Raw genomic sequence first — 26,347 nt, 5'->3', positions numbered from 1 at the left:
ATGGATTCTAAAGAACGATTGGAAAAGGATTTCACAAAACGAGAAAAAATTTGACAAAATTGATGGCAATGGCTGTATCAGCCACAGTTTTGAATACAATTGAATATAAGCACAGCAACACTAAACACTACGCAGTTCCTACACCAAAATCCTTACAGCAGATGATATAGACTGGAGCTCTGTTTGCGCAACCTTCTTCCAAACACCATCCATCATAAGAAGGCCAGAGGTGTCTGGTGAAGAAACATCTTCGCCACCTGATTCGTGGTTCCCTATTGTTTCCTTTACTTTCTTAGGGCTCGACAAATCCAGCAACCGGATATCATCACTAGCTTTTCTCTTGCCACTGCAAGGGTTAAGTTCACGGTTCTCCTTTCCTTCCACTAATTCTGTATCCCTTTGGCAGTCGTTATGACAGTCAAGCACTGGCATACGACCTGAAGACCCGAGAGCACGAGGCAACATACCCAGAGGACATGGGTTCCATGATTTTGCCACAACCCATCTGTTTGAATTTCTAACATCATCTGCTGTTTTGACAAACGTGCTCTTCATTCGGCGAAGTTTAACCAGTTCTAGCTTCTTAGCAGCTTGATTAGCAGATTCCTGCTCTTGCCTAACAGTTTTCGAAATCTCGAGTGAAGAATTTTCTCCAATGTCCCCTGTACTTGACAAACCTAGTGACCGGAGTTTGTTGAGTTTCTCCATCAACACACTGTTTCCAACCAGCTGTGCAAGATGAAGGGCTGAATCCATGAGATGCTTGTTACCAAAAGCTGACACCAAGAGACATTTACGAAGGAGCTCTGTGAAATTTTCGTTTGACATGCTTTTTCCTCCAGAACCTTTGGCAGGCTTTAATTCCAAAAGATGTCTGACCAGCCATGCAAACAAAGATGAAAGATGTTCTACTTGGCGAGCCTCCTTGCTACAGTCTGATGATGTCAGATGCCCTTCTAAATAAGAATCAGGAAAAGAGAAAGGCAAAAAAGAGAATAAATACAGGTAGACCGAGGTTGAACTCTTTCACTAAGCTAGAAGACAGAATGCAAAAACCTAGAGAAAATTCAAAAGGAGGTACAACCAAGTCAATAACTACATATTTACCTGTTTGATATTTCAATGCTTCGTTTGACCCAATCATATCAAGAACCCTCTGAAGAAGGGCCAAAAGGAAGTCTGGTTCCTTCTTTGAGAATTTTGTTATCACAAGCTCCCAATCATCCCATGAAGCATGTTTATCTCGGCCTGCTTTGGAATCTTTTGCAAGGTCCAAAAAGCTTGAGGAATCTAAAGCCTTCAGCAAGAATTCCAATAAAACTGATACTACTTCTGAGGATGATGTAGAATATAAGCTTACAAGACTTTTCAAGGTTTTAGCAATCTGTTTCTTAAGACCTGAAATATCAGAAAATTTATAATGTTAATATAGACATGAACAGATGTCTCTTCATAAATTTTCCACAACAATATCTCAAGCCAGAACACAAAAAGAGAGAAAACCTGAAAATTCTGCATACAATATATACACCCTTCATATTTTTTTGGATGGAGAATTCATATCAAACGTAACAGCATCCAAACATGTTAAGTATTCCCACTCATCCCCACATGTACCAAACAAATACAATCAGGGAGAATATCTTACCTCCAGATTGGGATAAAAGGACCTTGCCCGCCATAAGTGAGAAAAATTTACTACGGCAGCAAAGGTGATTGAACTGTCTGCTACCTGTTAAGAAATAATGATGCATGCTATTTTCAGAAGAACAGACCCTAAAGGTTGAAAAGGAAAAGATTATGAAATGGCACCAGATAATGTGGCCCAACACATAATCCAAACCATGCTATACTTGATGCAAGTCAGAAAGATTGTCTGATAAATAATCCATGGAAATATATTGTTTACACATATATTAGTTACAGGAAAAAAAAATCAAATTTTTAGCATCAAACTATTGGGTTATAATCACAACTGAAAGAAGAGACAAAAGCTCTAATGTTGACATCTCCACAACTACTGAAGAGAAGGGAAAAACTTCACAAGCACCTTCTCCTTTGACGAGCAAAGATCCAAGTTCAGAACTCTGCTGAGCTTTTATGCAGAAATCCAATTCACGGAGTTTGGATTTGATTTCTTTTCTAACATTAACAGCTCCATCTCTTTGAAATGGAATTTGCTTCTTCTGAGGTTCCCAATAATAGGATTTCAGCCAATTAAGTGCCTGAAATTAGTAAGAATTAAACGAAAATTCATAAACTTGAAAAAGAAAAATAACAGCTTGTAAGATAAGGATGATGAAGAGAATAAGAAAATAAGTCAAGAGCTTACCACAATTGAGGAATCCCGAACAACTGCCAGTGCTGGGAGTTCCCGGTGAGAACCCTCTGCAATCAAACCAACATCAAGAAACAAAGCAATCTGAGTTCTAAGTCTACATCAAAGAAAATACCTTTTGAACTGCAAATTGATTAAAGCTGCTTACCATGACGAACATCAATCAGCTTACGTGGAATACCGATGGCGTCAGCTGCATCAGCAATGGAAATCCCTGTTCTCTTGCGCGTCTTCTCAACCACACAGTTAACAAGCCTTCAAAGACAACACCAAAAACATGACAAGCATAAAACTAGGAAAGGTAAAACCTTTACACATAAAACTAATTGTTTTACTACTCTTCCATTTTTCACTCCCAAGATTTTCCAAATTACTAGAAAAGAAAATTACCTCAAGATTGCCATACAATACACCATAGCTAGCATTTGTTCCGAATGCAAATCATCCTTCGATTTGTCGCCTCTACAGTTAGAAGGAAAACATAACTCCTTCGGGGAAAAAAGGGGGAAATCTTAAATGTAAAACAAATAGTATTAGAAATCATGGTTACCGGAAGAAAGGGTCGGTCTGCTGAATTTCAATGATTGAAGCAGTGACATCAATCACAACCGGTAAACAACCTCGGCTTCGCCACGCCGATATCTAACATAGAAAACATTACGGGAACGTTAAAAGATTTTCCGGTAAACAAAAAAATGCAAAGTGGAAAACAAATAGAGGAGATGGTATTACTCTCGAGAGAGCAGAGGAAATCTTCGCCGGAGAAGAGGAGAAGAGAGATTTTCTCACTGATTCCCACTCGGTCCAGTTTAACCACGGCACCAATTTGTAGCCGTTGGATGATGATGATGATGAAAGTTCTTCATTATAAGCCGCAATCGTTTCTTCTTCGAACCCTAACAGTGGTTCCATTAGGGAGGCGTGTCAGCTGAGACTTGAGCTGAGAGACAGAAGAAGAAAGCGGGAAAGTAAGAGATTCGAGGGAACGAAAATACCCTGATTCGACAACCCCGGCCGATCGATGAAGTACGAAGGGCTTCTTTTTATTTTTAAACCCTTCACGAATCAACGGTCACAAATGAACCTCTTAATCTTAACCATCCCAAATGCACGGAGCGCAATGTGTTGAGAATCTGTAATTTTGTTGTAACAAACAAAATAAAAAATTAAAGATATAAAGTTTACAAAAACTTTGTATTATATTTATTATTTAATAAAATTTTTAATTTTATTTAATTAAAATAAATTTTCAAATTTTTATTTTAAATCAAACTAATTTTTAATATCAATTGTTTTTTTTATCCGCATGACTTATAATCTCATTAATTCACGTCAAAAGTAATAAAATCAGAAACCAAAATTAAAATTAATCAATTATTGATAATTGATTTTTTTCTTTTTTCTTTAATTATAGTAATTTTTCAAAATTTTTATTCTTTTAAATTAAAAAAACTGAAAGTTTAAAAATTTTATATTTTTTTAAAGAAAATGGAAGGAAATGGTTAGCAACCACTAAATTAGTCCATTCTTTTTTTTAAAAATAAAACTAGCATTTTCATTTTTTTTAAAAAAATAGAGGTTTGCAAAAAAAAAAAAGGATTGAATGGTAAATTGAGGCATCAAAAATTTTAAAGCCTCTTGAGAGTAGGAGTTTGACGCCACAGGTACATCGCGCGACGGCCCATTTGATTGCCAGCAACGTTTTCTCCGAGATTACCGCCTTACCGTTGACGCTGATTGCCTCAGTCCTTTCGCGGCAACATGACGTCGTTTCGGGCCTTCCTTGCCGTTACAGCTCCTCTCTCTTCTCTCACCACCGCTTCCTTTCCAACTCGCCCCAACTCACTTCCTCAGAACCGGTCCTTTCCTTTCTCTTCCACACAATTATTTTTTTTCTTCCTAAACACTAAAATTGATAAATTTCTATTTATGTGTAGTCTTTTTTTCCCCAATAAAAAGGATAATTATTCATGTAATTTTCTTTTTTCAATCTGAATTTATGCATGTCGAAGCTTTTACATCTGTTTTTCAATTTTTGCCTTGTTTCGGCTTGTCAAATGAGGAATGTTTCTTTTTTTTTGGGGTGGAAATTGAAATCTTTTGTCCACTTTCTTAGTTACTTGGAAGTCGAATTCAACAGTGTGACATTGGGTTTTTCTCTGTGTTCAATATGATTGCAGCTTGTGCAAGTTTGGTGTGAAATGTAGATATGCAGAAGCAGGAATCAAAGATGACTCAAGATCCCCTACCATAGATGTCGTGGCTGATGTCAAGAGCGAAAAGGTATTATCGTTTGAACTCTGCGTGTTTGGGTTGTTAATAAGCACCGATTGCTCACCAACATGGTTTCCTTTGTAGGTTGTTGTCTTAGGAGGCAGTGGTTTTGTTGGTTCTGCGATATGCAAGGCTGCGGTATCCAAGGGCATAGAGGTTATAAGCCTAAGCAGGTCTGAAAGTTGTCCAGCTGATTTGACTTGCTTATGTTGCCTTTTTTGTGAGTGATTGAGAGCTTAATAATTTGTTTAGAAACTTGAACTTTTTGATTATTTCTTTCAGGTCAGGGCGCCCTACTTACCCAGGTTCATGGGTGAATCAGGTTAATTGGATATCAGGCATGTTTTGTTCTCCTTTGAATAGATCCATTTTTATTAAAGTTCTGTTATGCAGATAGTCTCACAACAATAGAGTGCAGAAACTCTCTTGCTTGTAGACTTAGAATTTGCCATAACATTGAATGCCAGGTTCTGAATTTGCTTTTAGAACTTTTCTTCCTTTTGCAATGGATAGCTAATATATCAAGGATGGCGTGATAGTTGGTAACCAGTTAGCGATGTTCTTGTTTAGAAGTTCAAGATGTAACATCTCTCGAAATGTTTCATCCTTCAACTGAAAAGAGAGAGCTATATGTCTCCATTGTTGTTGCATAGGTTGTGCATTGGTCCTATTACCCTTTGAGTAGACTATTGCCACTCCACAGGATGTTAGATTTTGGTTTATGTAAAGTCTTTCTTTGCTGTTCGGTTATCTTAGTCTTAGTTCACTTATCCTCATTTGTCTGTGAATGCAATTTAACAAATTATCTTGTTGTTACACAGGAGATGTTTTCTATGCAAACTGGGATGAAGTACTTGTTGGGGCTACAGCTGTGGTGTCGACTCTGGGAGGTTTTGGCAGTGAGGAACAGATGAAAAGAATTAATGGCGAGGCTAATGTCACAGCTGTAAATGCTGCAAAGGATTTTGGTAAGGATTATTAATGATCAACTTATAGTCATTTAAATCCTTAAGTTAAATTCTTGCTAAAGGATTTTGGCAGGGAGTATATCCTCTGTAATGTCGTCTCTTTTCCTTGCAGGGATTCCCAAGTTTATCTTAATCTCAGTACATGATTACAACCTACCATCATTTTTACTATCATCTGGATACTTCACAGGAAAGAGGAAAGCTGAATCAGAAGTTCTTTCGAAATATCCAAACTCTGGTAATCTACAATGACTAACCTTATTGGCTTTTGCTTATGTTTGGGAAGATATTTTAGATGCCTGTCTAACGATTTAAAACTAGTAGCAAGAAAGAGATTTCTTGCGAACAATGGTAGGGGAGGTCAGTTATGTCAAAAGCCACTTCAGGATGAACAAGCCTTGGTCCCACTAAGGCAAGGGAAAAGGGGAGACTCATGTACCTAATGCCATGTGTGGATTATTTTTTGAACTTTAACCCTTTCAATTGATCCTATTTTGCCATCAAACATCCTCTGCTTCTCGTCTTTTTAAGGTACTTGTCCTTCTCTACTAAGTGTCCTTTAACTTTTTTTGACTTTGGACTTCAGGCGTTGTCCTAAGGCCAGCTTTCATATATGGAAAGAGGAGAGTGGATGGTTTTGAGCTTCCACTGGATCTGGTTGGGGAGCCACTGGAGAGAATTCTTAGTGCTACGGAGAACTTAACCAAGCCTTTAAGTTCTCTTCCAGCATCTGATCTGCTCTTGGCACCGCCTGTTAGTGTAGATGATGTTGCATACGCAGTCATAAATGCAGTAAAAGATGACGACTTCTTCGGCATTTTCACAATTGAACAAATCAAGGAAGCTGCTGCAAAAGTGAAAGCTTGAATCACTTCAATATATTAAACTAGTTGTTAGTAACCTATACACAGCACCTGGATAACAAATGTTACTTGTTTTAACATCCTTCATGTTGTCCTTGATCGTTCAAATTGACTAATTGCAAAGTTCAGCTGTTGTAAAGTGTTTCAAATTTATTCATGAGAAATATTTTTTTTAAAAAAAAGGCAGCAAACCCCAAAGGTCCTGAAGTAATAAAAAGAAGCAATTAACCATAAAAAGTTTTACAGCAAGCCTTCCTTGCCCTAGAGCAAGGGAAACAGCTCTCTCTCAACAAATAAAAACTTGATATATTTAGATTTTAAGCAATTATACAGCGAGAGCTGAAATGAGATACAAAGCAAGCGGTGATTGGGTGACTTTGTCACTGTAAGCCATGTCAAAATACAGTATAAAACTTGCAACACACCAGATTCTTCGTTTTTATATGAGCCAAACTTGTAACAGCTCTGTTCCACATTCCAGAAGAATGCTTATCACTGCCGTTTCCTTGCAATATTCTGCTCCATAAGATACCTGCACCTCAATGTCAAACTTCCATGATCAGGAGCGTTCAATGTAACTTCATTATTTGATATACAAATTTAAAGGCATACTTGCGGAGATATACCAATAGCTAAAGTTACTTAATAGAGTCTGATGAAAGGCAATGCATAGGCATAACTCAAATGAAAGAAATGGATGAAACATCCAGCAGGCATGTACATATGAAAATAACTAATAAGGCAATACTCTTAGAGATCACATTAGACTGGATATCTGATACTTAATGAATTAGATTCTAGCCATTTATCACAAATATGTATAGTAGCCCATCAAGACAAATTTATATATGCCTGATCCTTGTGAGCCCTCAATCAGCACTAGATTAGCAAAAGGCTGGGTCAGCTTAAAGATGTATTTTCATAGATGCTCATTTACCATAATCATTAGAAAAAGGGGAATAACAGAATTACTTACTTCCCCGTGTAAAAGCCTGCAGAATACCATGCATTTAAAAGTACAGCGAGATCAGTTTCAAAGGTAGTACTTTGATTCGTTTCCCCTTCACCGTCTTTCTTCTCCTTGTTGTCTGCACTCAAGGAAAATGTAAAATCAATGAGAAATTTGAACAAGGACATTAAAATGTCCTAGGCAAAAATTTCACATTATCAAAGAACAATACAAGCAGAGTATGATCATCAAATCAGGCTAAAGTTATGAGCATAATATTATCAATTACATGTTTAGTTGTAACGATGATAAATTGACAAGCATAAAAATCTGCTTCAAACAATAAACAATTGCCTGATAACTCCTAAGAACACTTGGGAAAAGCCATCCTTACCCTCATTTATATTAGGATTAACAGAAGCTTTATTCGTCATGGAGGATATTGCTCTTTCTGCAGCTCCCATAGCTGTTTTGACAATGTCACAGTCTATGGCCGTGGATAAGGTTCCGTGAGCCACTGCATTATTTGTGTTAGTGCTAGTTTTGCCAACACATGTCCCACCCAAGGAACAGCAAGGGTATGATGTGCATGGAGTCACCAAAGATTGAGATACATATGGGCAACACGAACAGACGACAGTTGAGTGTGAAGCTTGACTTGTATGAATTGGATATTCCTGAGAAGTACAAGAGGTACCCCATTGCGCAGCTGCACTAGAACCCTCAGCAGGATATTGGTAATTCCAGCTACCAAATTGCTGCATCTGCTGCAGAAGCTTTTGTCTCTTCTCTTCAACCTCATAATACTGGCTAAGCAATTGGTTATAGTCTTCTGTACCTTGCACATCTGAATAGCCTTTATGGCCATCTTGCTTATCCTGCATTGGCAGATTATTTGATGAATCTATATAACGTTCAGGCGTCTGTGAATTTATGTTATCATTTTCTTCATCCGGTTGAAGATCCTTTGCCTCAGCCGATTCTGTTCCAGTATCTGATGTAGCATTGCTGTTCTCTCCTGCATCCCTATGTCTTCATGAAGCATACGAAGTGAAAGTAAAAACTTAATATTCAAGTCTCAGGCCAACAATGAAACAAGAAAACTCGAATAACAGTAAAGAAGCAGAAAGAAAATGCAGATGACAAGATTCTACCCCCAAACAACATATCTGAAAATCATCAAAATTGAACTTCATGTAAACGATTCATTCAATCAGCAATAGAAACCATGACATTTTCCTTAAAACAAAAAAATCCCATCATCAACAGCATATTCATTCAACAACAGTTTCTGAAAATTACACAAAAATTGCATTTCTGAGAAAACAATGTACTAATATTCATAACTTCTAAAAACCAGGAAAGAAGGCTTACTTCATAGCTTCATCACCGCATTGATCAACAACAGAGACATTTTCCTCACTGGTTTTCTTGCCATGCATCCTCTGCAGAACAAAAATGCAAATAACAATAAAACAAAATCCAATTACGCACTTAAAAAGTTTTAATTGCAGCTGAAAACTGAGAAAACCCAAACAAAAGTAAACGTCAAGAAGAGAGAAGGGAACCTTGTATTTGGACATAGCGCTGTCGAAGGCGTCGACGAGGGCAGAGTCGTCCCAAAGATCACCTTCTTTGCCCATGTTTTCTTCTTCTGTCAAAGGATTTCCCCGGTTCTTAGAACCACTGGAGGGACAGCCAGACAAGGACTAAAACTTAAACCCTTCCCCATTTTTATTTCATTTGGGCCTAAACCCCAAAGCAAGCACACTATAACATGTTAAAGAAAGCCCAAGCATTGGAGTGCTCGAGTCTGAACCCAGCCATTAGCCCAATGCAGCGATGCCATTTCCCGATTTAGGGCCGCAGATGGTATTTCAAGTTAAAATACTAAATAGAAAAATAATTATCTCTTTGAGTTCGAGGTAATAGTTTATAAATAATTAAAAAAAGAATAACAATTTGTTGATTATTATGTTCAAGTAAGTTATGCAACTTAATCGAGACGCATTGATGACTGATATAATAAGTTTACTTGAACACAACATAGATTAAAACTAAAAACAATCATCTTGATTCTTTTAAAGACCTTTTAACGTGTATATATTTTCATAATTTAGATTTAAATGAAACATAATTGGTAAGTTGAACGAAGAGCTCGATGACTATGTTGGGACTAAGTAAACTTAAGGATTTTATGCATCAAGAGGCTTAGCGGTACATCTTTTACTACATAATTGATTGCTTTGTGACAATTAGCATGGAGCTTGGTGATACTTGTTTTTCTTGGAAAGCATCTTCTTCCTACAAAGAAAGAGTTGGAAGACCAAGACCATATATTAAGGTCAAGTGGAAAAGGGGAACGCCTTGTTCATTGCTCTGCTGCAAAGAAAAGTCACAGCTTCACTTTCACTTTTAAGAGGAGAGGACAGACTGTAGCAATCAATCATATGCCTGCACCCACAGATGGTTGTGCATCTGTCCCCTTCCCTTCAATAACTATATATATATCTTTTTCTTTTCTTGCTATGGTTTCCTGAATGAATAACACAAAGTCTTTCTTTACTAGGACCTGGTATGCTTTTGTTTTTTTAACCCAATAAGGACAGAAAACTTGGTCATGTTCTTGAATTGATAACCTTGAAAAGATCAAAGCAGAGTCATAATCTAGCTGTAGTATGAATCCTAGAGTTACTTAGAGTGAAGGGAGTTTCTATAAATCTTCAAGCCCACTGCTCCAAGAAAGATCCCAGAAAACAAAAGAGAGAAGTGATTGAATCAGACCCCACACCCTTGTCCCAAAATCAAAAGGCATATCGAGACACTTGAAGAAAATAGCTTATTCTTCTATTAATTCAAACCACCATTCATACTTTCTTTGGTAGTATTACAAAATCAAATGCTCATTCCCAGTCATGGCCGGCGCAGAAGTCATCTACTTGGCCAACAAGTTATTGATGCTGAATATTGTCCATGGAATCTTCCAACCAGAAAAAGAAAGCCTCCTTCTACATCTTTACCTAATCAAATTCAATAAATCAATTAAAAACACAATATCTATTCTTCATCCTCTTGAGTAATTCAATCTGCACATTAACAAATATAAATTTAAAAACTTTTACGAATCAATTACTTCAATTCTTCTTAATTTTTTTTAATATAACCCGAAATTCATCTTTAGTGCATGTTTTTAATTAGAACGATTTTTTTACATTAATTTTGATTATTAAGTCGAATCTATTTAGATGTTGTTGCTTATAGGACATCTATTAAAAGGTAACGTAAGTATCGGGTTCAACAAGAATAAAAATCTGATGCGGATGAATCCCAATAACTTAAAAATTCCGTAAATTTGATGCTAATTCAGATTCCAAAGGCAAATAGAAAAACAGAACTTAATAGGGGAAGTCTGAATTCGGGGGCAGTAAAGAAAATATACTGATATTAAGGTTATTCTCAGACCACCATGATCAAAGCAGACAGCGTTTGGGTGTTGGAATTTTAAGGTTTTGATCGAATCAGATGCCTTTTACTTTTCTCACTACTTTCTTAATGATTCCCGGAAGCTGCAGCCGCCAGCCAAACGTGGAAACGTTTCCCATAGAGGCGTAGACCAACGGTATACTTGTTCATGGGTTGGGTTTCGACATTGGAATCCTAGCCCGGGGCCATTTTATGTTGGGCTTGGATTTTTAAGACCAAGCCCAGCCGGTTCCAAATCATTATTCTCTTAAAATAATCTTCTTCTTTTTTATTATTTTTAAATATGTTCCAAAATATCAAAAGTATTTTTCTTATTTTAAATTTTCAAAAAATTAAAAAATAATCAAGAATTTTAGTGATCTTGGGCTAGTTCTTCAAAGTTTGAGAAAAAAAAAAACCCTAATTAAGGAGATTTATCTAAATGAAAAAAAAGAAATAAAAGAGACTTAATTTTATAGACTAAGTACCACTAATAATCCGAGTGAGCATTAATCGACTCAAAACAAAATAATTCATCGAATCCGATTGAATTTAGTTAATTTAAGTCAAATTTCGATATCTATAATTTGCAAATAAATCAATCAAAAAATTGATCATTAATAATATTCTTAAATATAATCAATTTTATAATTAATTGAATCAATGATTTCAATTTCTATTATAATTCGGTCAATTTCAATTGTTTTTCACACGAATTCAATTAATTCGATTTTTAAAATTTTTAAAACTAAACTGATCAATATTGATATTCAGTAAGTATCATCGTGACTCGTTTTTTTCATGACTTGAATAATGTAGTTGAGGTTGTAGTACCACTAACACCTTCTTCGACAAGTAATATTAAAGGCAGTTTCCATTTACCCAGTCTCAATCCGGCAGTTGATGTGCTAAACATTTCTGTATTCTTTAGGTTGAGGAAGTTTCCCATTGCTACCAAATAATTTAAGTGCCAATAAAGATAGTACCATAACAACAAATAAATACTTAGTTAGTACCTACACAACGGGGCCCCACTATGGCTAGGAGACAAGCCTTGTGCTGGTGTGCTTCCACGCACCCAAATATTAAAGATTGACACGAACCTCACGAACTTTATCTTCTTTTGAAATTCGGTCCCACCCTCTCAATTATTCTACACTTGCATACCAAACAAAATCATATCAAGTCAACAGTATACGTTATCCGATTTCCCGATTGTACCCTACTAGAGTTATTGATTTTCAAAATTACCCTTCTCAATGAAACTCGATAATTCTTTGAATATTCTTGGTGTGAGTTTGAATTTAAGGGTATTGTATTTCATTTTTTAAATAAGTTTAATTTATCATGTAATTATGTTAATTTGATTAATAAGATTTGTTTAATTTATTTATGTTATTTATTAAATAGATTTGTATTAATAGTGTTTAAATAAATTTATTAAATATTATATCATATAAAATTTAATTTAATTTAATTAAATTTATTTAATAAATATATTAATTATGTGATAACATATATTATAAATATTAGTAAGTTACATAAACATGACATACTTATGACAATGCAATAAGAACGAGAACAATGTTTCTAACAACCGCCTTTAGGATTTTTTTTTTGAATGTCGAAAATGACCCTTTTCTACCAAAACCAATCAAATGTTTTCCCTCCCGTGTGTAGTTTCTGAGTCAACCAAAGCGAAGGTCCAATCAAAATCGACACGGTGACAGACAGCTGGTAACTTTATCAATCCCCGCCATTATCGTTGGATGGTTGGATTTGCCCTTGCTTTTCTTCCAAGAAAGGGAGATAGAGAGAGAGAAAAAGGAAAAAAAAGAATTCACGGGAAAGCAATGAGAGAGAGAAAGGTGAGAAGACCACCGACTCTGGAAACGCCGTCAACGCTGAGGGATGAGAGACAGGTTCATTCTTATTAACGGCGTCGTATTTCATTTGAGTTTTGGGTTTTCGAATTTTCTCTTTTTTTTTTTCTTTTTTCTCTCTCCCTCTCTCCAGCCCCCTCCCCATTCTCACTATCTTTCTTTCTCTCAAAAAATAAAAAAGATAAATAAAACAAATAAAAATAAACGAAAAACCCTCTCTTATCATAAAAGAATCACTACAAATTTATCTCATTCTCAGGTAATATCGTTCATTTTCTTTTAGTTTTAGGTTTCTGTGGGTTATTTTTGAGTCCGGATCGCTTAGATCTGGCTAGATCTTGGCTTCTGCAGGGCGTTCATTTGATTTTGTTGGATAATTAATTTTTTGGACGGTTGATTTCTGTGAATGTTTTGTTTTTTTGGAGGATCAAGAAGGATACTCTTAGATTTTGCGAGAAATTACAAGATTTCTTAAATTCCTAATTTTCGTTGTTTGACTTAGATTTTTGGGCCAAGAAAACAATTTAGTTTGTTAATTTGGGGAATATAATATATATATATATATATATATATATATATATATATNCCTGATCTCGCTGTTTTTTACGTGAAATTACAAGAATTCCTGAAATCTTATTTATATATATTTTGGCTCAGTTTTAGAAAAAAATATATAGTTTGTTAATTTGGAGAAAATATGTTTTAAGGTTGATTTTGTATTTTATTTTTCCATTTTAATTTTTTTGATCTCCAGACTGGAAGTATTTGCGAGAATTTACCAGTTTTTCTGGATCTTGATTTCTTTGGTTGTGTTGATTTTTTTACTCTGATTTCTTGACAGGATTCATTGTAAGATTTAAATTTTCGGAATAATTTTGCTTGTTCATTTTGCTGTTTGTGGTCAACGGGGTTTCATTTTGTTGATTTACAGATTTTCGTAGTTATTTTTTTTTTAAAAAAATTTTGTTCATTTTTTTCAGGTCAACGCTGTTTGGTGTCTCAAGATTTATGTGATTAATAATATTTACTCAGATCCGAGTAAATTTTGTGGTTTTAGTGAAAATTCGTGTGATTAATGAAGGTCAACGTGGCGTTTGATCTGTAAAATTTGTTGCTCAGAAACTCAAAAGAAGGAAAGAAAGAAAAGGGGAAAAAATTAAAGAAATCTGTACATTTTTTATTCATTTGAACGTATTAAAGAAAAAAAGAATCCAACGAATTGTTGAACCATAATTTTGAAATTTGTTTGCCACAATATTTTTAGGTGCTGTTATTTGATGCAATAGAAGGCAGGGCTACTTAATGCTGTAGGGTAAATAAGGAAGTGGCTTTCTCTTCCGGAATTAACCTTGTAAAAAAAAGAAGAGGAACATGTGCAACATGAACATGTACAGGATCGACACTAACTGCAGTTCTAGGTATGCATTCCTCTTACTGCACGGTAATTCTAATACGTTTGGTTTGATATGCTTTGAGCCACTTGTTTGACTGGTTGGTTCTGTTAAGTCTGAAGTTTTGTTAGTTATGTTTAACTGATATCTGTGTCTATTAATGTCCTGACTTCTTTTTTTTTTCCTTACAGGATTTGCTTGTCAACTTTTAGGGGACAGTTTCTTTCAGTTTGGTAGTGGCTGGATTTAATATTCGCTTTTACGCTAGAAGTTTGGGTTTTAAAGTTGTCGATAGGGATTGATCTAGGTAGAAATGGAAGCACAGAACGCCATGGTATTGGATAGTCAACCTGGGGTTCTTCATGGCATGAAGAGAAAACGGGCAGTGCAGCAAGCAACATATTTTCCTGGAGCTTCGCATGTGGTATTACCACAATTGCCCAGTTTGAGTTTACCATCCCAGAAACATGGCAAGCGGAGGAGACTAGAGGATTGCAATGGCAAAGTTGTGAGTTGTGGTTATCCTTCCAAAAGATCTTTGCTGCTTTGCTATTCCAATTTTAGGAAAACAGGCGTTCCAAAGCGCCTAATGTTCTTTGAAAATGGTGAATGGAACAATTTTCCCAAGGATCTCATTTCCTCAATTAGGAAAGATCTTGACGCAAAGATGCCAGCTATTCAGCTTGAGAAAGATGGTCAATCTTTTGTGCTTGATTTTTTGCATATGTTTCGACTGGATTGTAAAACTGGCTTGAAACAACCAATTGCTTGGATTGATGAAGCAGATGGCTGTTTCTTCCCAGAAACATTTGCTGGTGAGGACGGGCCATACCAGTGCTGTGAGCATGAATTTGAGAATGATAAAGAATCCATTTTTAGTGAATCGTATGCCCCCCCTGAGATCAAGCTACAGCTTGAGATTGACATTAATGGCGTTGAGCAATCAAAGTTGAAGGAATGTAGTGGGGAGTCAAGTTCTTTCGATAGACATTTTCAAATTGCTCAGAAACCTGCATCCAGCCATTGTGCTGTAGAAGTTGAGGATAGTTGTGACAGGAATGCTGATGCAAAACCCAGCAAAGCTTTGGAGGATAGGAGAAACTTAGTACCTGAAAAGGAGTTTGCAGGTGTAGAGTTGGATGAACAGTTGGTTGAGAAGATGTTTCGTAAGGGTATGCACCCTTGTGGAGGTGTGGATATTCTTGATGTGGAAACCTGCTTCGGTGCATCAAAGCAATACCGATTTGAGTGTTTCCAGAAGCAGGTTCAAATTGTGAAGAAGTATCGGGGGAGTGCGAATGTTCAATATGCTTGGCTTGCTTCGTCAAAAGCTGCACTGCCTACCATCAGGATGCATGGGGTTGGGCATTCTAAGCTGTCCAAAATTCCACACAAATATGGTGCTGGTGTTCATCTTGCTGCGGCTGAATTAACTAATACCAGGTTGGAGATTTGTTTCATTGTTTTCCGTGTGAATACTTTTGAATATGCAAGTCCTTTTTCGTTTTCTTTTTTTTTAAATTTTCTGTGAAGAAAATTCTGCTAGGCTTTATTGTAATTTTGTTAATTAAGTAATTTTTTGTATATCAAGAGAAGTACCTTTCTTCTTGCCTTCCAAAGATAAATGCTTAGGCCCTTGTGATTACATAAGGGTTAGAGCTACCTACTTTTGAGAAATAGATTAAGTAAACATGAAGACAGCAAATGGAGAAGTTAACGGTTCATTTTTACCTTATAATGACACTTGGCTGTTTAGTTGCGTACAATGTAGTGAATAGAACTGTTTTGTTGCTGTATTTTTCTTCTTCTCTTTGTTGTAAGTGTCCCAAAAGTACATTATCTTATGATTCACATAAATTGTTTTCTCTATTGAAATTTAGGGAAAATGTTTTGGTTGAACTTTTTTTATTCATGTTCTTATCAGGCTCACTCTGAATGCATACTTCTTACTCTTGTGAAAAAAAGTTACTTTCTTTTCTTTTTGTCATTAATCTCTTCAATATTTTAAGCACTAATTGCTACTGGGTAGTGGTCTTCTATTTTCTTCACTGCTTCCTTTATCTGCCACGTGTTTAATAATCCCAACCAGATAAACGTTTCCTTATCCATCTCATATAAAATATTCAAGTTTTATTTTCCATACTGTGGTGATTTTTAGGACTGAACACTTGCTACTTATTTGTGCAGTGCAAAGTATTGTGATGTTGACGAAAATGGAATACAATACATGGTTTTCTGTCGTGTAATAATGGGAAAGATGGAGCGTCTTAGCCCTGGAAGTACACAAGATCTTCCTAGCAGTGAGGATGTTGATAGTGGAGTGGATGATCTTCAGCATCCAAAGTACTATATAATCTGGGACATGAATATCAACACTCACATATATCCAGAATTTGTTGTTAGTTTCAAGCTCTCCTCCATTGCTAAAGGTGGTATATTTCTCCTTTAAAATGTTTATTTGATGAATATATTCATTCTTAATTTCTTTTATCTTACATCAAATTGGATACTCTACGCAACTCATGGAACCTGGGGAGTAAATTTGGATGGTTGCCAATCAACTAAACGGCCTCAACCGTCCAATCTTCATTTCAAACTTGGATGACAAGAGTTTTAAGTTTGTTAATTTAAGAAACAAGGCTTCTTCCATGATGCGTTGATATCTCCTCTTGGTGGGGCTTTTTGTTTTTTCATTCAAGAGATCACTCATCACTCCAACTACTGGTTCAATGAGTTAGTTGGCTGTGTCTTCTGCAAATTCTGTATGGCTATCATATGTTTCCTTTTTTGAAATATTTTCAGTTCTTTAGCTCTCCAACTTTATGTTGTTCTGACAGGGCATTTGATTGGAAGTGAAACTAATAATGCTGTTTCAGGCGTCACTGCATCTTCGCAAGCACTTCAGGGTCGTTTTCCAGTAGTGCCATCTGCTGGTGAATTGGTGAGTAATATATGTGGTCTGCTTTTTCGTCCTGCAACAGTGTTCGTTAGGTGGTTGCTATTTGAGCACTCAGATTCTTAAAGCTTTGAAATCTGCATTCTGGAGCGGTAGATGCAACAAATTATTTTGTGTGATTCAGTGTGACATGTTTCTATAGTATCTATATGATATAAGTAATTTTGACTTATGTCATCAAACTGGTGGAGGGAAAGGCGCACATTTAGAAGAAATTTAGAATGGAACTGAGTAATTTATCAGTTTCTGCATTATGAGGCAATCCTTATGCCCATGTTTTCTGCCGTACAGCAACTCAGATAACCTTTGTACTCGTGATATATATGTGGGTTTTGATATTACTTTTTTAGGTGAGATTTACTTATGTTAACTGGTGATTCTTTTGTCATTTAGGGGAGTATTAATCACCAAACTTCAGATTCGGGGGGATCCCAAGAAAATGATCCTAGCCTGGGTTCAAACACTTCGAAGACCCCTAAATCCCCCTGGATGCCTTTCCCTATGTTGTTTGCTGCTATTTCAACTAAAATTCCTCGTGTAGATATGGACCAAGTTACTAATCATTATGAACTATTCAGGGTATGTTCAATAAGATGTTTAATTGTTAGTTTCCCTCAGTTTTTATTAAAGTTTTCTGATTCTTCTGTGTTATTTTCTTTTCGGATGCTTCATCAGGCAAAGAAGATAAGTCGTGATGCCTTTGTGAAGAAGTTGAGGTTTTTAGTTGGAGATGATTTGTTGAGGTCAACAATAACATCTTTGCAATGCAAGGTATGAGTTAAAACCTTTGTGGGATGATTTAATGGCTCTGCAATGCAATAGCACTAGAATAGTTTGGTATGATTTAACCATATACTAATTCACTTTTCTGTGATTTGCAGATACCATCTAGGCAGGACTTGCAGGTGGTGAAGCAGAACATGAAGGGTCCTGGCAGCCGCTGAATTATCATTTTATATGTTTGGTAGTCTGCTGCGTTTGTGTCCTTGCGGAGTCCTTCAGTTTGGTGTTATCCAGAGACTGTCAGTTAAAATGCGTCGACATTTAAGGTACTGTAGGACTTAGATTTTTGTTATGATCGTGTAATTGTTAAGTAATTTTCGTAAGTAGCGAGGAGGATTTCGATCTGAACTTGTTTTTATGGTACTTGTTCTTAATGTGGACTGTTGTAATCAATATTTGATACCCTGGCGCTTGTTGAGTTTCCCATCTGGGGTTTCTATTCAAATACCGAAGAGGGCGGAGAAGCTTCAAAATTCAAACCAAATCTACCCCACCCCACCGAAAAGAAACAAGAAAACTATTTTCAGTTTTTTTTTACCAGCTGTTGCTGCTGAGTGGTGACAATTGCGAACACGGAGATGAATATCACTTACTGTGTAGTTGAGGAATCGGTCATAAGTTGAATAAAGTGTTTGAAGGTGCGTTTTTGTCTGTGTTAGAATCCCAACTTCAAATGTGCTAAAGTTACAAGAAAATTTTCTGCTTGAACCAGGCAGCTTGACCAAAAGAAATCAAGCGGTAAATTTCCCGACACAAATCCAATTTGTGTCTGTACAATAATCAAATTTCCAATGTAGCAGGCTGTACATCAGTTGGGAGTTGATGGATCCCACCCTGGTGGCTTGATGTTTGGCCTATGCCCACGACATCCTAACCTTATATAAAGGCTCTTCTTACCTTCAAACACAAAGCAGAAAAAACAATAGCGAGTTAACAGGTTGGTTAGAATAGAATGCCCTACTGCAATTTCACATCAACACCTTCCCTTCCCGTCCCGTCCCTTTCCCCAACCCCCTAACCTGGTAATGTCTGTTTATACATCTGTTTCCTCTTACCTACACATGAAGAGCAATACCTGGAAGTTTCTTGTCCGATAGAATTAACTGTTTGAGGGCACTTAACGATGCTTGTGCTAAGCTTTTGGCATGGTCAGCGTCCCAACCCTGGAGCTTCACAACCACATCTGCATTGGAGTAGCCAAGACTACCGTCTTGAACATGCCTTCTGGCTTCCTCCTTTGCTGAATCCTCATCTGCATCGGGATTTCGGGAGTTAACTGAAAATTATTTTAATAGCTACTTTTTATCTGCACCTTTAACCTGAAATTAGGTATGCAGGCACTTTGTCCTGACTCGTGGAGCAGCTACTTGGTCGCAGAATAACTAAAGGCCTATTTACAGTTATAAGTAAGGATCACCAGCTAAAATGAGATACACGGAATGTATTTTAATGCACCCAAAGCATATATCATGATAGCTTCAAGTGAAGCCTGGGTTGTGTACATAACGGTTGCACAATGTTAGGGGATTCTTTCACCTAGTATGTTCATGTGCAAACGTATTGGTCCCAAAGTTGTTGGAAACAAATTATCAGCAAGAGAAATACAGATGAGAGTAGCTTGTCTGAAATAAATTAATGGATAAAGGGCAAACAAAACTGTACCTATAGCTTCAGTTTGTGACAACCAGACGGTAAACCCTGAATAAAGATGCCTCCATTTATCGGTCCTTCCAGCAGCTCCATGCGACCCTCCTAATGTTGCAACAACGGCCCGGACATGACTGCCAGAACAAGCAAGCAAAAGGAAGGCATTACAATATGTATTTGATGACAAGCAAATTAAAAGAAGTAATAAAAGGCATATGCCTTACCTACTTAAGCTTTCCAATATAGCGCTTTCTGCTTCAGCCACAGAGTCAGAACCTTCGGCCAGCACCCCTGGAAAGATCACACCAATTAATAGCTGCAAGCTGTTTAACAGAAATCTCTCTGAGCTTGTGAGCACTGGCTCTTTAAGTCATTTGACATTGACAAGATATGAAGTAGATCATAGTGCATCTCTTTTGCCTTATGATGTAGAATGTCAAGGCAAGTGTCCAGTAAATTCATTACGGAAAAAGGTGTGCAAGAGTTCATCTCTGATAACGATTTGTACTGGCTATAATGCACGAGGCAATATCAAGAATGACAACTACTTATCCCATCAGTGATTCAATGGTACACAGATTCAAGAGTCGATACAATGTGACTCTTCACACATGTGAGCACAAACACATCCCCAAATATATATCATACATTTATCAGGGTGACATCATCCAAAGTAAATTGTAAAACAGACTTGAGGTGCTTCTGGAGGAAAATATACTGACTTGTAGTGCTATAGACATGGAATGAATGTATGTAACTATGTACGAGGGAAAGCAAGGGAGGACATTGAGATCCAGTCATGTGTATATGTTTGGGCCAGGGGCAGCTACTAGTAACTGACATTCACTGAAAAGGTCAAAAAATTGTACTCACATGAATCAACAGTTTGCTTGGTGAAAGTTTCTAACAACTCTTTTGTATCAAGTGGTGTGTACCTGAAATCATTTCAACCAATCAAATCATCAGAGGACACATGAAATCAAAGTTGATTTGTAATCATCTATTAGCAAATCAAGTTACAATATAGATAGTTATGATACAATTCTTGCTTTTAATGACTTAACCTAGATTACGACTATTCCAATGAAGGTCGTGAACCTGAGGAACAAGAACTATTCTTTTTCTATCTGCTGAAATTAGGACAACATGCAAGAAGGATGAAGATTCACAATAACAAGTAACAACACATGTAATGAGAAAGTCAAGTATCAAGAAGAATAATCAACAGGTATGTAACAAGAAACAAGGGGAAAAAAAGAGAGAAGTGGGATTGGTGAAATGTAGATCAAATACCCAAGAGCAACAGCAAGTTCACGAGCCACTTTTTGGTTAATTTCAGTGGAATCCCCAACAATGTAAATTGAAGTTCCTTTAAGGAGTTGCATAGAACCTGCTGACAAGGACTCCCATGACTCCACAATATCTGGCCATTCCAAATCCAGGTCCTGCTTTTTTAAGTTAATAACGAGTTGATCATCATCTATATACCTGTTCAAGACAAGACGGTAAATCTAAATGTGTAAAGATCTTAATAGATTTAAGTTCATTAATACTCAGTGCCACGAACCATATTGTTTCAGCAGGCTTTATTTTCTCAAAGAGACTATTAGTTTCTATAAGTATGACGAAGGACCCAGCCTGCCGTACTTTTACAGTTAGAGAAGTACCATCCGCATCCACAAATATATCTTTGGCACTTGGAACATCTTGGCCGCCAAGTTGCAACCTTAGTTCCACTTCAGAAGACCCATCGGAGAACTGTAACATGCTCCATCGAATTAAGTAAGGCCCGACAACAGACACTAATGATAAAAATGACTGGAAAATCAAAAGAAAACATTCTCAAATTCATGACTTATGTAAGTACGGATGGCCTTGGGGAAGTTTCCTTCTAGTCCAAGATATTGTCACAAGTTTAGTATTAGCATACATGGGGGCAGAGTTTCAATCCCAACAAATGAGTCTGAACAGACAATGGCATCGATAGAATTAGATTGGCATAGTTATTTGGTTTAACTGATAACTGTATTTATAACATTCTCTTCCTGAAAAGAAGAATCTGCTTTTCTAGAGACGAATTGCAACTCTATACAGGTAAACAACCTTCAGATTCTAATCTGGATTTCTTAATTGGATTATTACACAATTAGAGTCCCAAAAAAATAAGGGAAAAATTGAAAATTGAGACCAAAATCAAAAGCCTCAATGGACAAAGAAAAACCTTTACAATTTCAAATATCAAGCTTAATTAAACTAATTGGCCTAGTCTATCTAGTTATCAGAAGAAAGAAAGATCCAAAAAAAGACCACAAAAATACGCCTATAAATACATTCAAAGAAAATAAACCTCATAGTGGGTAGTGTTGGTGGAGACGGTGGAGAAACAGTTGCAGGAGAAGCCATGGAGTGGGCTGATGGGTCTCACAGAGTTCCATCTGAAGGCAGAAACTTTAGGTTTTGGGAAGTAAAAAGAATGTGTTTTGGTAGAGAAATGAAGGGTTTTGATAGGGTTTTGCGATGAGAAGCAGAGCGTGGCACCGGCGCTAGCAATTGCACCAGCCATTGCTTACTTCATCTGATCTAGAAATGAAGAGAGAGAAACAGAGCAGATAAGTGTTACCAGTACTTTATTAAAATTATTGGGGTCATAAGCCCATTCCAACAAATCAAAATTGGGTTCATGGGTTGGGGTTCTGCCTAAAAAACATGTTAACCATGGGCTGAACTTTCAACCCAAACAACTGCTTTGGACTTCAGTCTGTAAGACAGGACGTGGGACAAGAAAGAAAATGGCTAGACCTCATTTGGGTTATTGGGTTTGGTTATTTACCAGAAGAGTATCTGGCCATGTTAAGAAAGAAGTATTTCCAAGAATGTAGTACATACGAAAAAAAAACATTTGTTTTTGGAAAGGGGACAGAGCACTTTCTGTAAGCACCTTTACAGATTTGCCTTGTTGGTTTGGGAGAGAGTAAACTGTAAAGAAAGAATGCGAAAAAAAATCAATTGCTATTTATCTACATGCATGGTAAACTATGAGAGATTCTCTTGTTTGTTTGCACCTTTTTTAGGTTTAGAAAAGTCTTTTGCAAAATAGATAATCTCAGAGTCATATTCTAAGAGATGGGTGCAAATATCCAAATTTACTCATAAAGGTTTTCTTGGACAGTTAAAAAGAAAAAAAAATCTATAACAAACAGAGACCAAAAGAATCAAGCAGCTAGTCTATTGATATCAAATTGAAAATCTTTTTTCCAAAAAGAGATGGGAAAATAACAAAAATACGAGGAAAAAGTGGGGGAAAGAGAGAGAGACAGAGAATGGTCCTGTCCCTGTGGTGGAAGAGTCAATGAGACAGTGTTGTGGTTGTGGTAGTCCCCCGGACCACCAGAGATAAAATGTTTCACCATAAGTCACATCATGCTATCACCATGCATTAAAAGCTCCCTAATTATGAATGAATGATTCATTTCAGACTTTCGGATAAAAAGATAAAAGAAAAAACTCCCAGTCTGAATCAGGTTTCAGTGCCCTCCCCTCCCTCTCCTGACTTCTTCACTTCCCCCTTCCTCTCACATTATTCAAAACCACACCCCTAGCCTTCCTTCTTCTCATCTAATTCATCCCTTCCCAACTTTTAGATTTTGTTGGTGATTAATACTACCTTACAATCAATGAAACTTTATTGCTAACAAAAGGGACCGAGTAGGTAAGTTTGTATTTATCCCTCCATAGTAAAAGTTGGTGTCGTTTATTTATGGCATGAGTATCATCAATGCAGTTCGAAAAATAATACCCCCTTTTTCTTTGCCTTTTGCCTTTACCTGGCTAAGTGGATATCACCCTCTGTCAAATGTAGATAGTATTTCCTTTGGGAATATTCTCTTGGCTGTCAGCATGAGGAACATGTAAATCAAAAAACATAGCAATTAAAGAGTTTTAAAGCTAACATTAGGTACATACACAATATCGAAAGGAGTTTTATGGGACAAGAGAACATTATTGTTCTATATCATTAATATAGCGTAAAGGGTATTGTTTTTTACTAATGTTGAGCAGTAAAAGTGGGTTTTCATGGCAGTAAAAAAGGGGAAAAAGAGTGGGTGAAACAATAAGAAAAGAAAATGTTTCTTGACTGTATCAAAGATTGTTGGGGAGGGGGGGGGGGGGATCTATATTTAGTTCATTAGTACGTTCCAGCAAAGTCATGGTATATAGTAGTAGCCCGTCTTGAGTGCCGGGCAGACAAAGACAGCACTGCCCTTAGCCAAAGTCGAAAGGTGGAGGTATGGTCGCCATCACTTTGCCCGTCCTGCCCGTTGGTGGATGAATGAAACGACAGAGCTTTTGCTGCTGCCGCTGCCCGCCCTTCTGCTTCTTGCTTCTGGTTTTCTGCTACTACTGCTGCTGCTGCTGCTGCTGGCAGCTGACTCTTCTGCTTACGCTGACAGCGCTGTCAGCGAGGCGTCAATCATAAAGCAATGGATTGCAAAATGATTTTGCCTCAATCCTCGCGCCCTTTTTTTTTTTTCCCCTCTCTCTCCCACTCTCTCCGCTCTCTCTTCTTCCTATTGGTCCTGACAGTGACCGTATGTCTTTGACCGTATCCCTACCTTCCTAGCCCTGTGGGTCCAACCACATGGCATTCCTTTGACACGTGTGAAAGTGTATATATAAATTTTGATAAAAGGAAATCTTTTTATGGGAATATTAGTATTGTATTATTATTACATGCCTTTTGTTCTCTCATGGAGAAGAAGAATGGTACCGTTGGCTCCCGCGAGATTCTCGCCTTATTATTCGTTGTGTTGTAAGAAAGAAAACCTACTTCCTATGGGAGAATGATATTCCTTTGTTGTGAGATTTTGTTACTTTCTTATTTGCATGATTTCTCTTGTATTTTTGTCTTTTTCCATTTATGTTTATTTTATTCAATACATATATATATATATATATACACTTTACTTCAAGATTGGCATCAATGGCTAATATTCAACAAATTCCCATATTTATACATCCCTAATCTAATTAATCACTAAAAATAATTTTTATCAACAAAAAGCATCTTCCTTGCTAAATCCATCAATCAATTCATTTGTTACTCGAGAAGTATATAATATTTTTAAATCATTCACTCGAGATTTCAATTTGCACGATAAAATATTATCCAAATTTCTGTGCGGAATAATAAAAGCATAGATATCTATACGTCCAGCTAATTTTCCAGTTTCGAGAAACAACACATTCGCTGGCATCCAAAGAACAAGTCAAAATTATTTAATGCTTGATGAAATTGAAAAAAAAAAATCCGACACATAAAGTTGTTGTTGGACCAATATGCTCTAAGCCTAGCATATAGCTACATTTTCTAATTACAATAAGTGTATTAGGATATTAAACTCTTTGGGATTGTTGTCAATTATTTCGAGTTTTGACCATACAATTGATACTCTTTCATTACTGGTACAATTTTTTTTTACTTTTGCATCGGAATTACATTTTATTAATTATAATTATTCATACATCGATTGCAAATAACGATACTAATTTTAATATATTTACGTACCGATATGCGTGTTTCTAAATGAATAAAAAAGTAACTTTATTTTTCAAAATTGAGCTTTATGAGTATTAATTTCATGTCAATTGCACTAGTAAAAAAAACCCAAGATCATTCTTTTTGAATCGATTTTAATTAATTAAAGTATAAAGGTAAGGGATTGCATACTTTACTACTTTGTTGATATGACATTGTTGATGAGAAGAAGGTACTAGCTATATTGTTGAAGTAAATTTAGATACACTTGTCTTGTTTGAAGTTTTGAGATTTCCAAGTGATTCTAGCCTTTTTGCTAGTTTGGTTAATGGTCAGAAAGAAGAGATATTTTGGTAACCAACAAAGAAAACCCCCCCATGTCGATTTTGGGTACTGATCAAAACCCCTAGTTGATTGCAATTTAACAGCCTATTATGAGTAAAATATAATTTTAAAAATTACGTACGCTATCCAAAGATTATATATTTTTATAGTATTACTAAATATGACAAAAGTTACTTAAAAATTTAAAAACAGGTTGCCTCTTAGATGTGTCATTAAAGCCCGAATTTGTTGTGTGAGATCGAAAGTTAAAAAAAATGGAAAACTTGAAGGTGGGTTAAGGATATATAATTGAAGTTGTAAAGAGCAACCAGCTGCAAAAAGCAATAAAAGAAGTTTTTATTGCATGAATATACCATGCATCCTGCTGTGAAAGTATGACAAAACATGGGCCCTTGGCTACAACTTTTTCATGCAAAAGTTCTCGAGCTACTCAATCACTGCAAAACATTTATTCATGAAAGAAAAAAAAAAAAAAAGCTTGTTTCTTTTTTTTTTTCCTTTTTGGTAGCATTTCTTTTGGAGAGGGGGATAGTTTTGGAGGTGAAAACAAGGTGCTTCGAAAATAAAAACAAATAAAAAGTAGGAATACAATACATAGCGTCACAGCCTTTCACATGACACTTTCCCCTCCCTCGCTCGAGAAACAGACGCCATGAATTCGAGGGCTGGCAGCGTCTCTACTCGTCCACATCAAGCCAACCTGATGTTGACGCGTGTAAAGATCGTGGACCGAGGATGAATGAGTGAATGAATGATAGTGTAATGATGATAAAATAATTTTTTTGACATTCTGTGGACTGTGTGTATTTTGTGAATATATGTGCCTGATGACAGTGCTGAGTGCAGTGCAGTGATGCTATGAATGAATGAATGAATGAATTTACTGATCTGATCTGACCACAGAAAAAGAAGGAGAAGAAGAAGAAGGAAAACCCCAAAAAGAAAAAATAAA

General features: G+C 36.4%; 5 protein-coding genes across 11 annotated transcripts; 2 read left to right on the top strand and 3 right to left on the bottom strand.

The window, feature by feature from the left end:
* On the bottom strand, positions 6-3,368 carry LOC18606821. 2 transcript variants are annotated; one of them, XM_007040648.2, is made up of 9 exons: positions 3,071-3,368; positions 2,889-2,980; positions 2,729-2,800; positions 2,487-2,593; positions 2,333-2,388; positions 2,051-2,225; positions 1,649-1,732; positions 1,108-1,398; positions 6-956 (listed from the first exon to the last, which is right to left on the bottom strand). In XM_007040648.2, exons 1-9 carry the CDS (start codon positions 3,248-3,250, stop codon positions 139-141), a joined length of 1,875 nt encoding a protein of 624 aa, XP_007040710.2. In that variant the 5' UTR covers positions 3,251-3,368; the 3' UTR covers positions 6-138. The 2 variants fall into 2 exon arrangements, with proteins under 2 accessions (XP_007040710.2, XP_007040711.2); XM_007040649.2 differs by having other exon boundaries at positions 6-953.
* Positions 3,950-6,600, top strand: LOC18606820 (uncharacterized protein At1g32220, chloroplastic). Its single transcript, XM_007040645.2, has 7 exons — positions 3,950-4,197; positions 4,519-4,621; positions 4,697-4,785; positions 4,895-4,950; positions 5,434-5,580; positions 5,693-5,818; positions 6,167-6,600. The coding sequence occupies exons 1-7, from the start codon at positions 4,100-4,102 to the stop codon at positions 6,445-6,447; spliced, it is 900 nt and encodes a 299-aa protein (XP_007040707.2). The 5' UTR covers positions 3,950-4,099; the 3' UTR covers positions 6,448-6,600.
* Positions 6,730-9,092, bottom strand: LOC18606819. The gene is made up of 5 exons (XM_007040644.2): positions 8,961-9,092; positions 8,767-8,837; positions 7,787-8,424; positions 7,420-7,531; positions 6,730-6,975 (listed from the first exon to the last, which is right to left on the bottom strand). Exons 1-5 carry the CDS (start codon positions 9,033-9,035, stop codon positions 6,936-6,938), a joined length of 936 nt encoding a protein of 311 aa, XP_007040706.1. The 5' UTR covers positions 9,036-9,092; the 3' UTR covers positions 6,730-6,935.
* LOC18606818 (inactive poly [ADP-ribose] polymerase RCD1) lies at positions 12,758-18,340 on the top strand. Of its 4 annotated transcripts, none has more exons than XM_007040635.2 (8): positions 12,758-12,776; positions 14,002-14,155; positions 14,320-15,571; positions 16,316-16,557; positions 16,966-17,069; positions 17,478-17,663; positions 17,760-17,855; positions 17,966-18,340. In XM_007040635.2, exons 3-8 carry the CDS (start codon positions 14,442-14,444, stop codon positions 18,026-18,028), a joined length of 1,821 nt encoding a protein of 606 aa, XP_007040697.2. In that variant the 5' UTR covers positions 12,758-12,776; positions 14,002-14,155; positions 14,320-14,441; the 3' UTR covers positions 18,029-18,340. The 4 variants fall into 4 exon arrangements, with proteins under 4 accessions (XP_007040697.2, XP_007040701.2, XP_007040702.2 ...); XM_007040639.2 differs by lacking the exon at positions 12,758-12,776 and adding an exon at positions 12,783-12,996; XM_007040640.2 differs by lacking the exon at positions 12,758-12,776 and adding an exon at positions 12,825-12,996 and having other exon boundaries at positions 13,718-14,155; positions 17,005-17,069.
* On the bottom strand, positions 18,468-22,134 carry LOC18606817 (probable inactive shikimate kinase like 2, chloroplastic). 3 transcript variants are annotated; one of them, XM_018117703.1, is made up of 8 exons: positions 21,862-22,134; positions 21,082-21,272; positions 20,808-21,002; positions 20,388-20,449; positions 19,739-19,805; positions 19,530-19,648; positions 18,943-19,119; positions 18,468-18,764 (listed from the first exon to the last, which is right to left on the bottom strand). In XM_018117703.1, the coding sequence occupies exons 1-8, from the start codon at positions 22,075-22,077 to the stop codon at positions 18,676-18,678; spliced, it is 1,116 nt and encodes a 371-aa protein (XP_017973192.1). In that variant the 5' UTR covers positions 22,078-22,134; the 3' UTR covers positions 18,468-18,675. The 3 variants fall into 3 exon arrangements, with proteins under 3 accessions (XP_017973192.1, XP_017973193.1, XP_007040696.2); XM_018117704.1 differs by having other exon boundaries at positions 20,808-20,959; positions 21,162-21,272; XM_007040634.2 differs by having other exon boundaries at positions 18,487-18,764; positions 18,923-19,119.

This window comes from Theobroma cacao, chromosome 3 (genome assembly GCF_000208745.1).
Source record: "Theobroma cacao cultivar B97-61/B2 chromosome 3, Criollo_cocoa_genome_V2, whole genome shotgun sequence".
Classification (NCBI taxonomy): Eukaryota; Viridiplantae; Streptophyta; class Magnoliopsida; order Malvales; family Malvaceae; genus Theobroma; species Theobroma cacao.
This window is presented reverse-complemented; position numbering and strand designations above follow the sequence as displayed.

Coding starts and splice junctions, on each gene's coding strand:
- LOC18606821 (XM_007040648.2), bottom strand. CDS start 3,250: ATGGAACCACTGTTAGGGTTCGAAGAAGAAACGATTGCGGCTTATAAT. Junction 2,594..2,728: donor TATTGTATGGCAATCTTGAG/GTAATTTTCTTT, acceptor TTGTCTTTGAAG/GCTTGTTAACTGTGTGGTTG. Junction 1,399..1,648: donor CCTTTTATCCCAATCTGGAG/GTAAGATATTCT, acceptor CTGATATTTCAG/GTCTTAAGAAACAGATTGCT.
- LOC18606820 (XM_007040645.2), top strand. CDS start 4,100: ATGACGTCGTTTCGGGCCTTCCTTGCCGTTACAGCTCCTCTCTCTTCT. Junction 4,951..5,433: donor TCAGGTTAATTGGATATCAG/GCATGTTTTGTT, acceptor GTTGTTACACAG/GAGATGTTTTCTATGCAAAC. Junction 5,819..6,166: donor TTCGAAATATCCAAACTCTG/GTAATCTACAAT, acceptor TTTGGACTTCAG/GCGTTGTCCTAAGGCCAGCT.
- LOC18606819 (XM_007040644.2), bottom strand. CDS start 9,035: ATGGGCAAAGAAGGTGATCTTTGGGACGACTCTGCCCTCGTCGACGCC. Junction 8,425..8,766: donor TGCGGTGATGAAGCTATGAA/GTAAGCCTTCTT, acceptor TGCTTCATGAAG/ACATAGGGATGCAGGAGAGA. Junction 6,976..7,419: donor GCAGGCTTTTACACGGGGAA/GTAAGTAATTCT, acceptor ATTGAGGTGCAG/GTATCTTATGGAGCAGAATA.
- LOC18606817 (XM_018117703.1), bottom strand. CDS start 22,077: ATGGCTGGTGCAATTGCTAGCGCCGGTGCCACGCTCTGCTTCTCATCG. Junction 20,450..20,807: donor GAACTTGCTGTTGCTCTTGG/GTATTTGATCTA, acceptor AAATGATTTCAG/GTACACACCACTTGATACAA. Junction 18,765..18,942: donor ATCGGACAAGAAACTTCCAG/GTATTGCTCTTC, acceptor TTGTGTTTGAAG/GTAAGAAGAGCCTTTATATA.
- LOC18606818 (XM_007040635.2), top strand. CDS start 14,442: ATGGAAGCACAGAACGCCATGGTATTGGATAGTCAACCTGGGGTTCTT. Junction 17,070..17,477: donor TGCCATCTGCTGGTGAATTG/GTGAGTAATATA, acceptor TTTGTCATTTAG/GGGAGTATTAATCACCAAAC. Junction 17,856..17,965: donor TAACATCTTTGCAATGCAAG/GTATGAGTTAAA, acceptor TGTGATTTGCAG/ATACCATCTAGGCAGGACTT.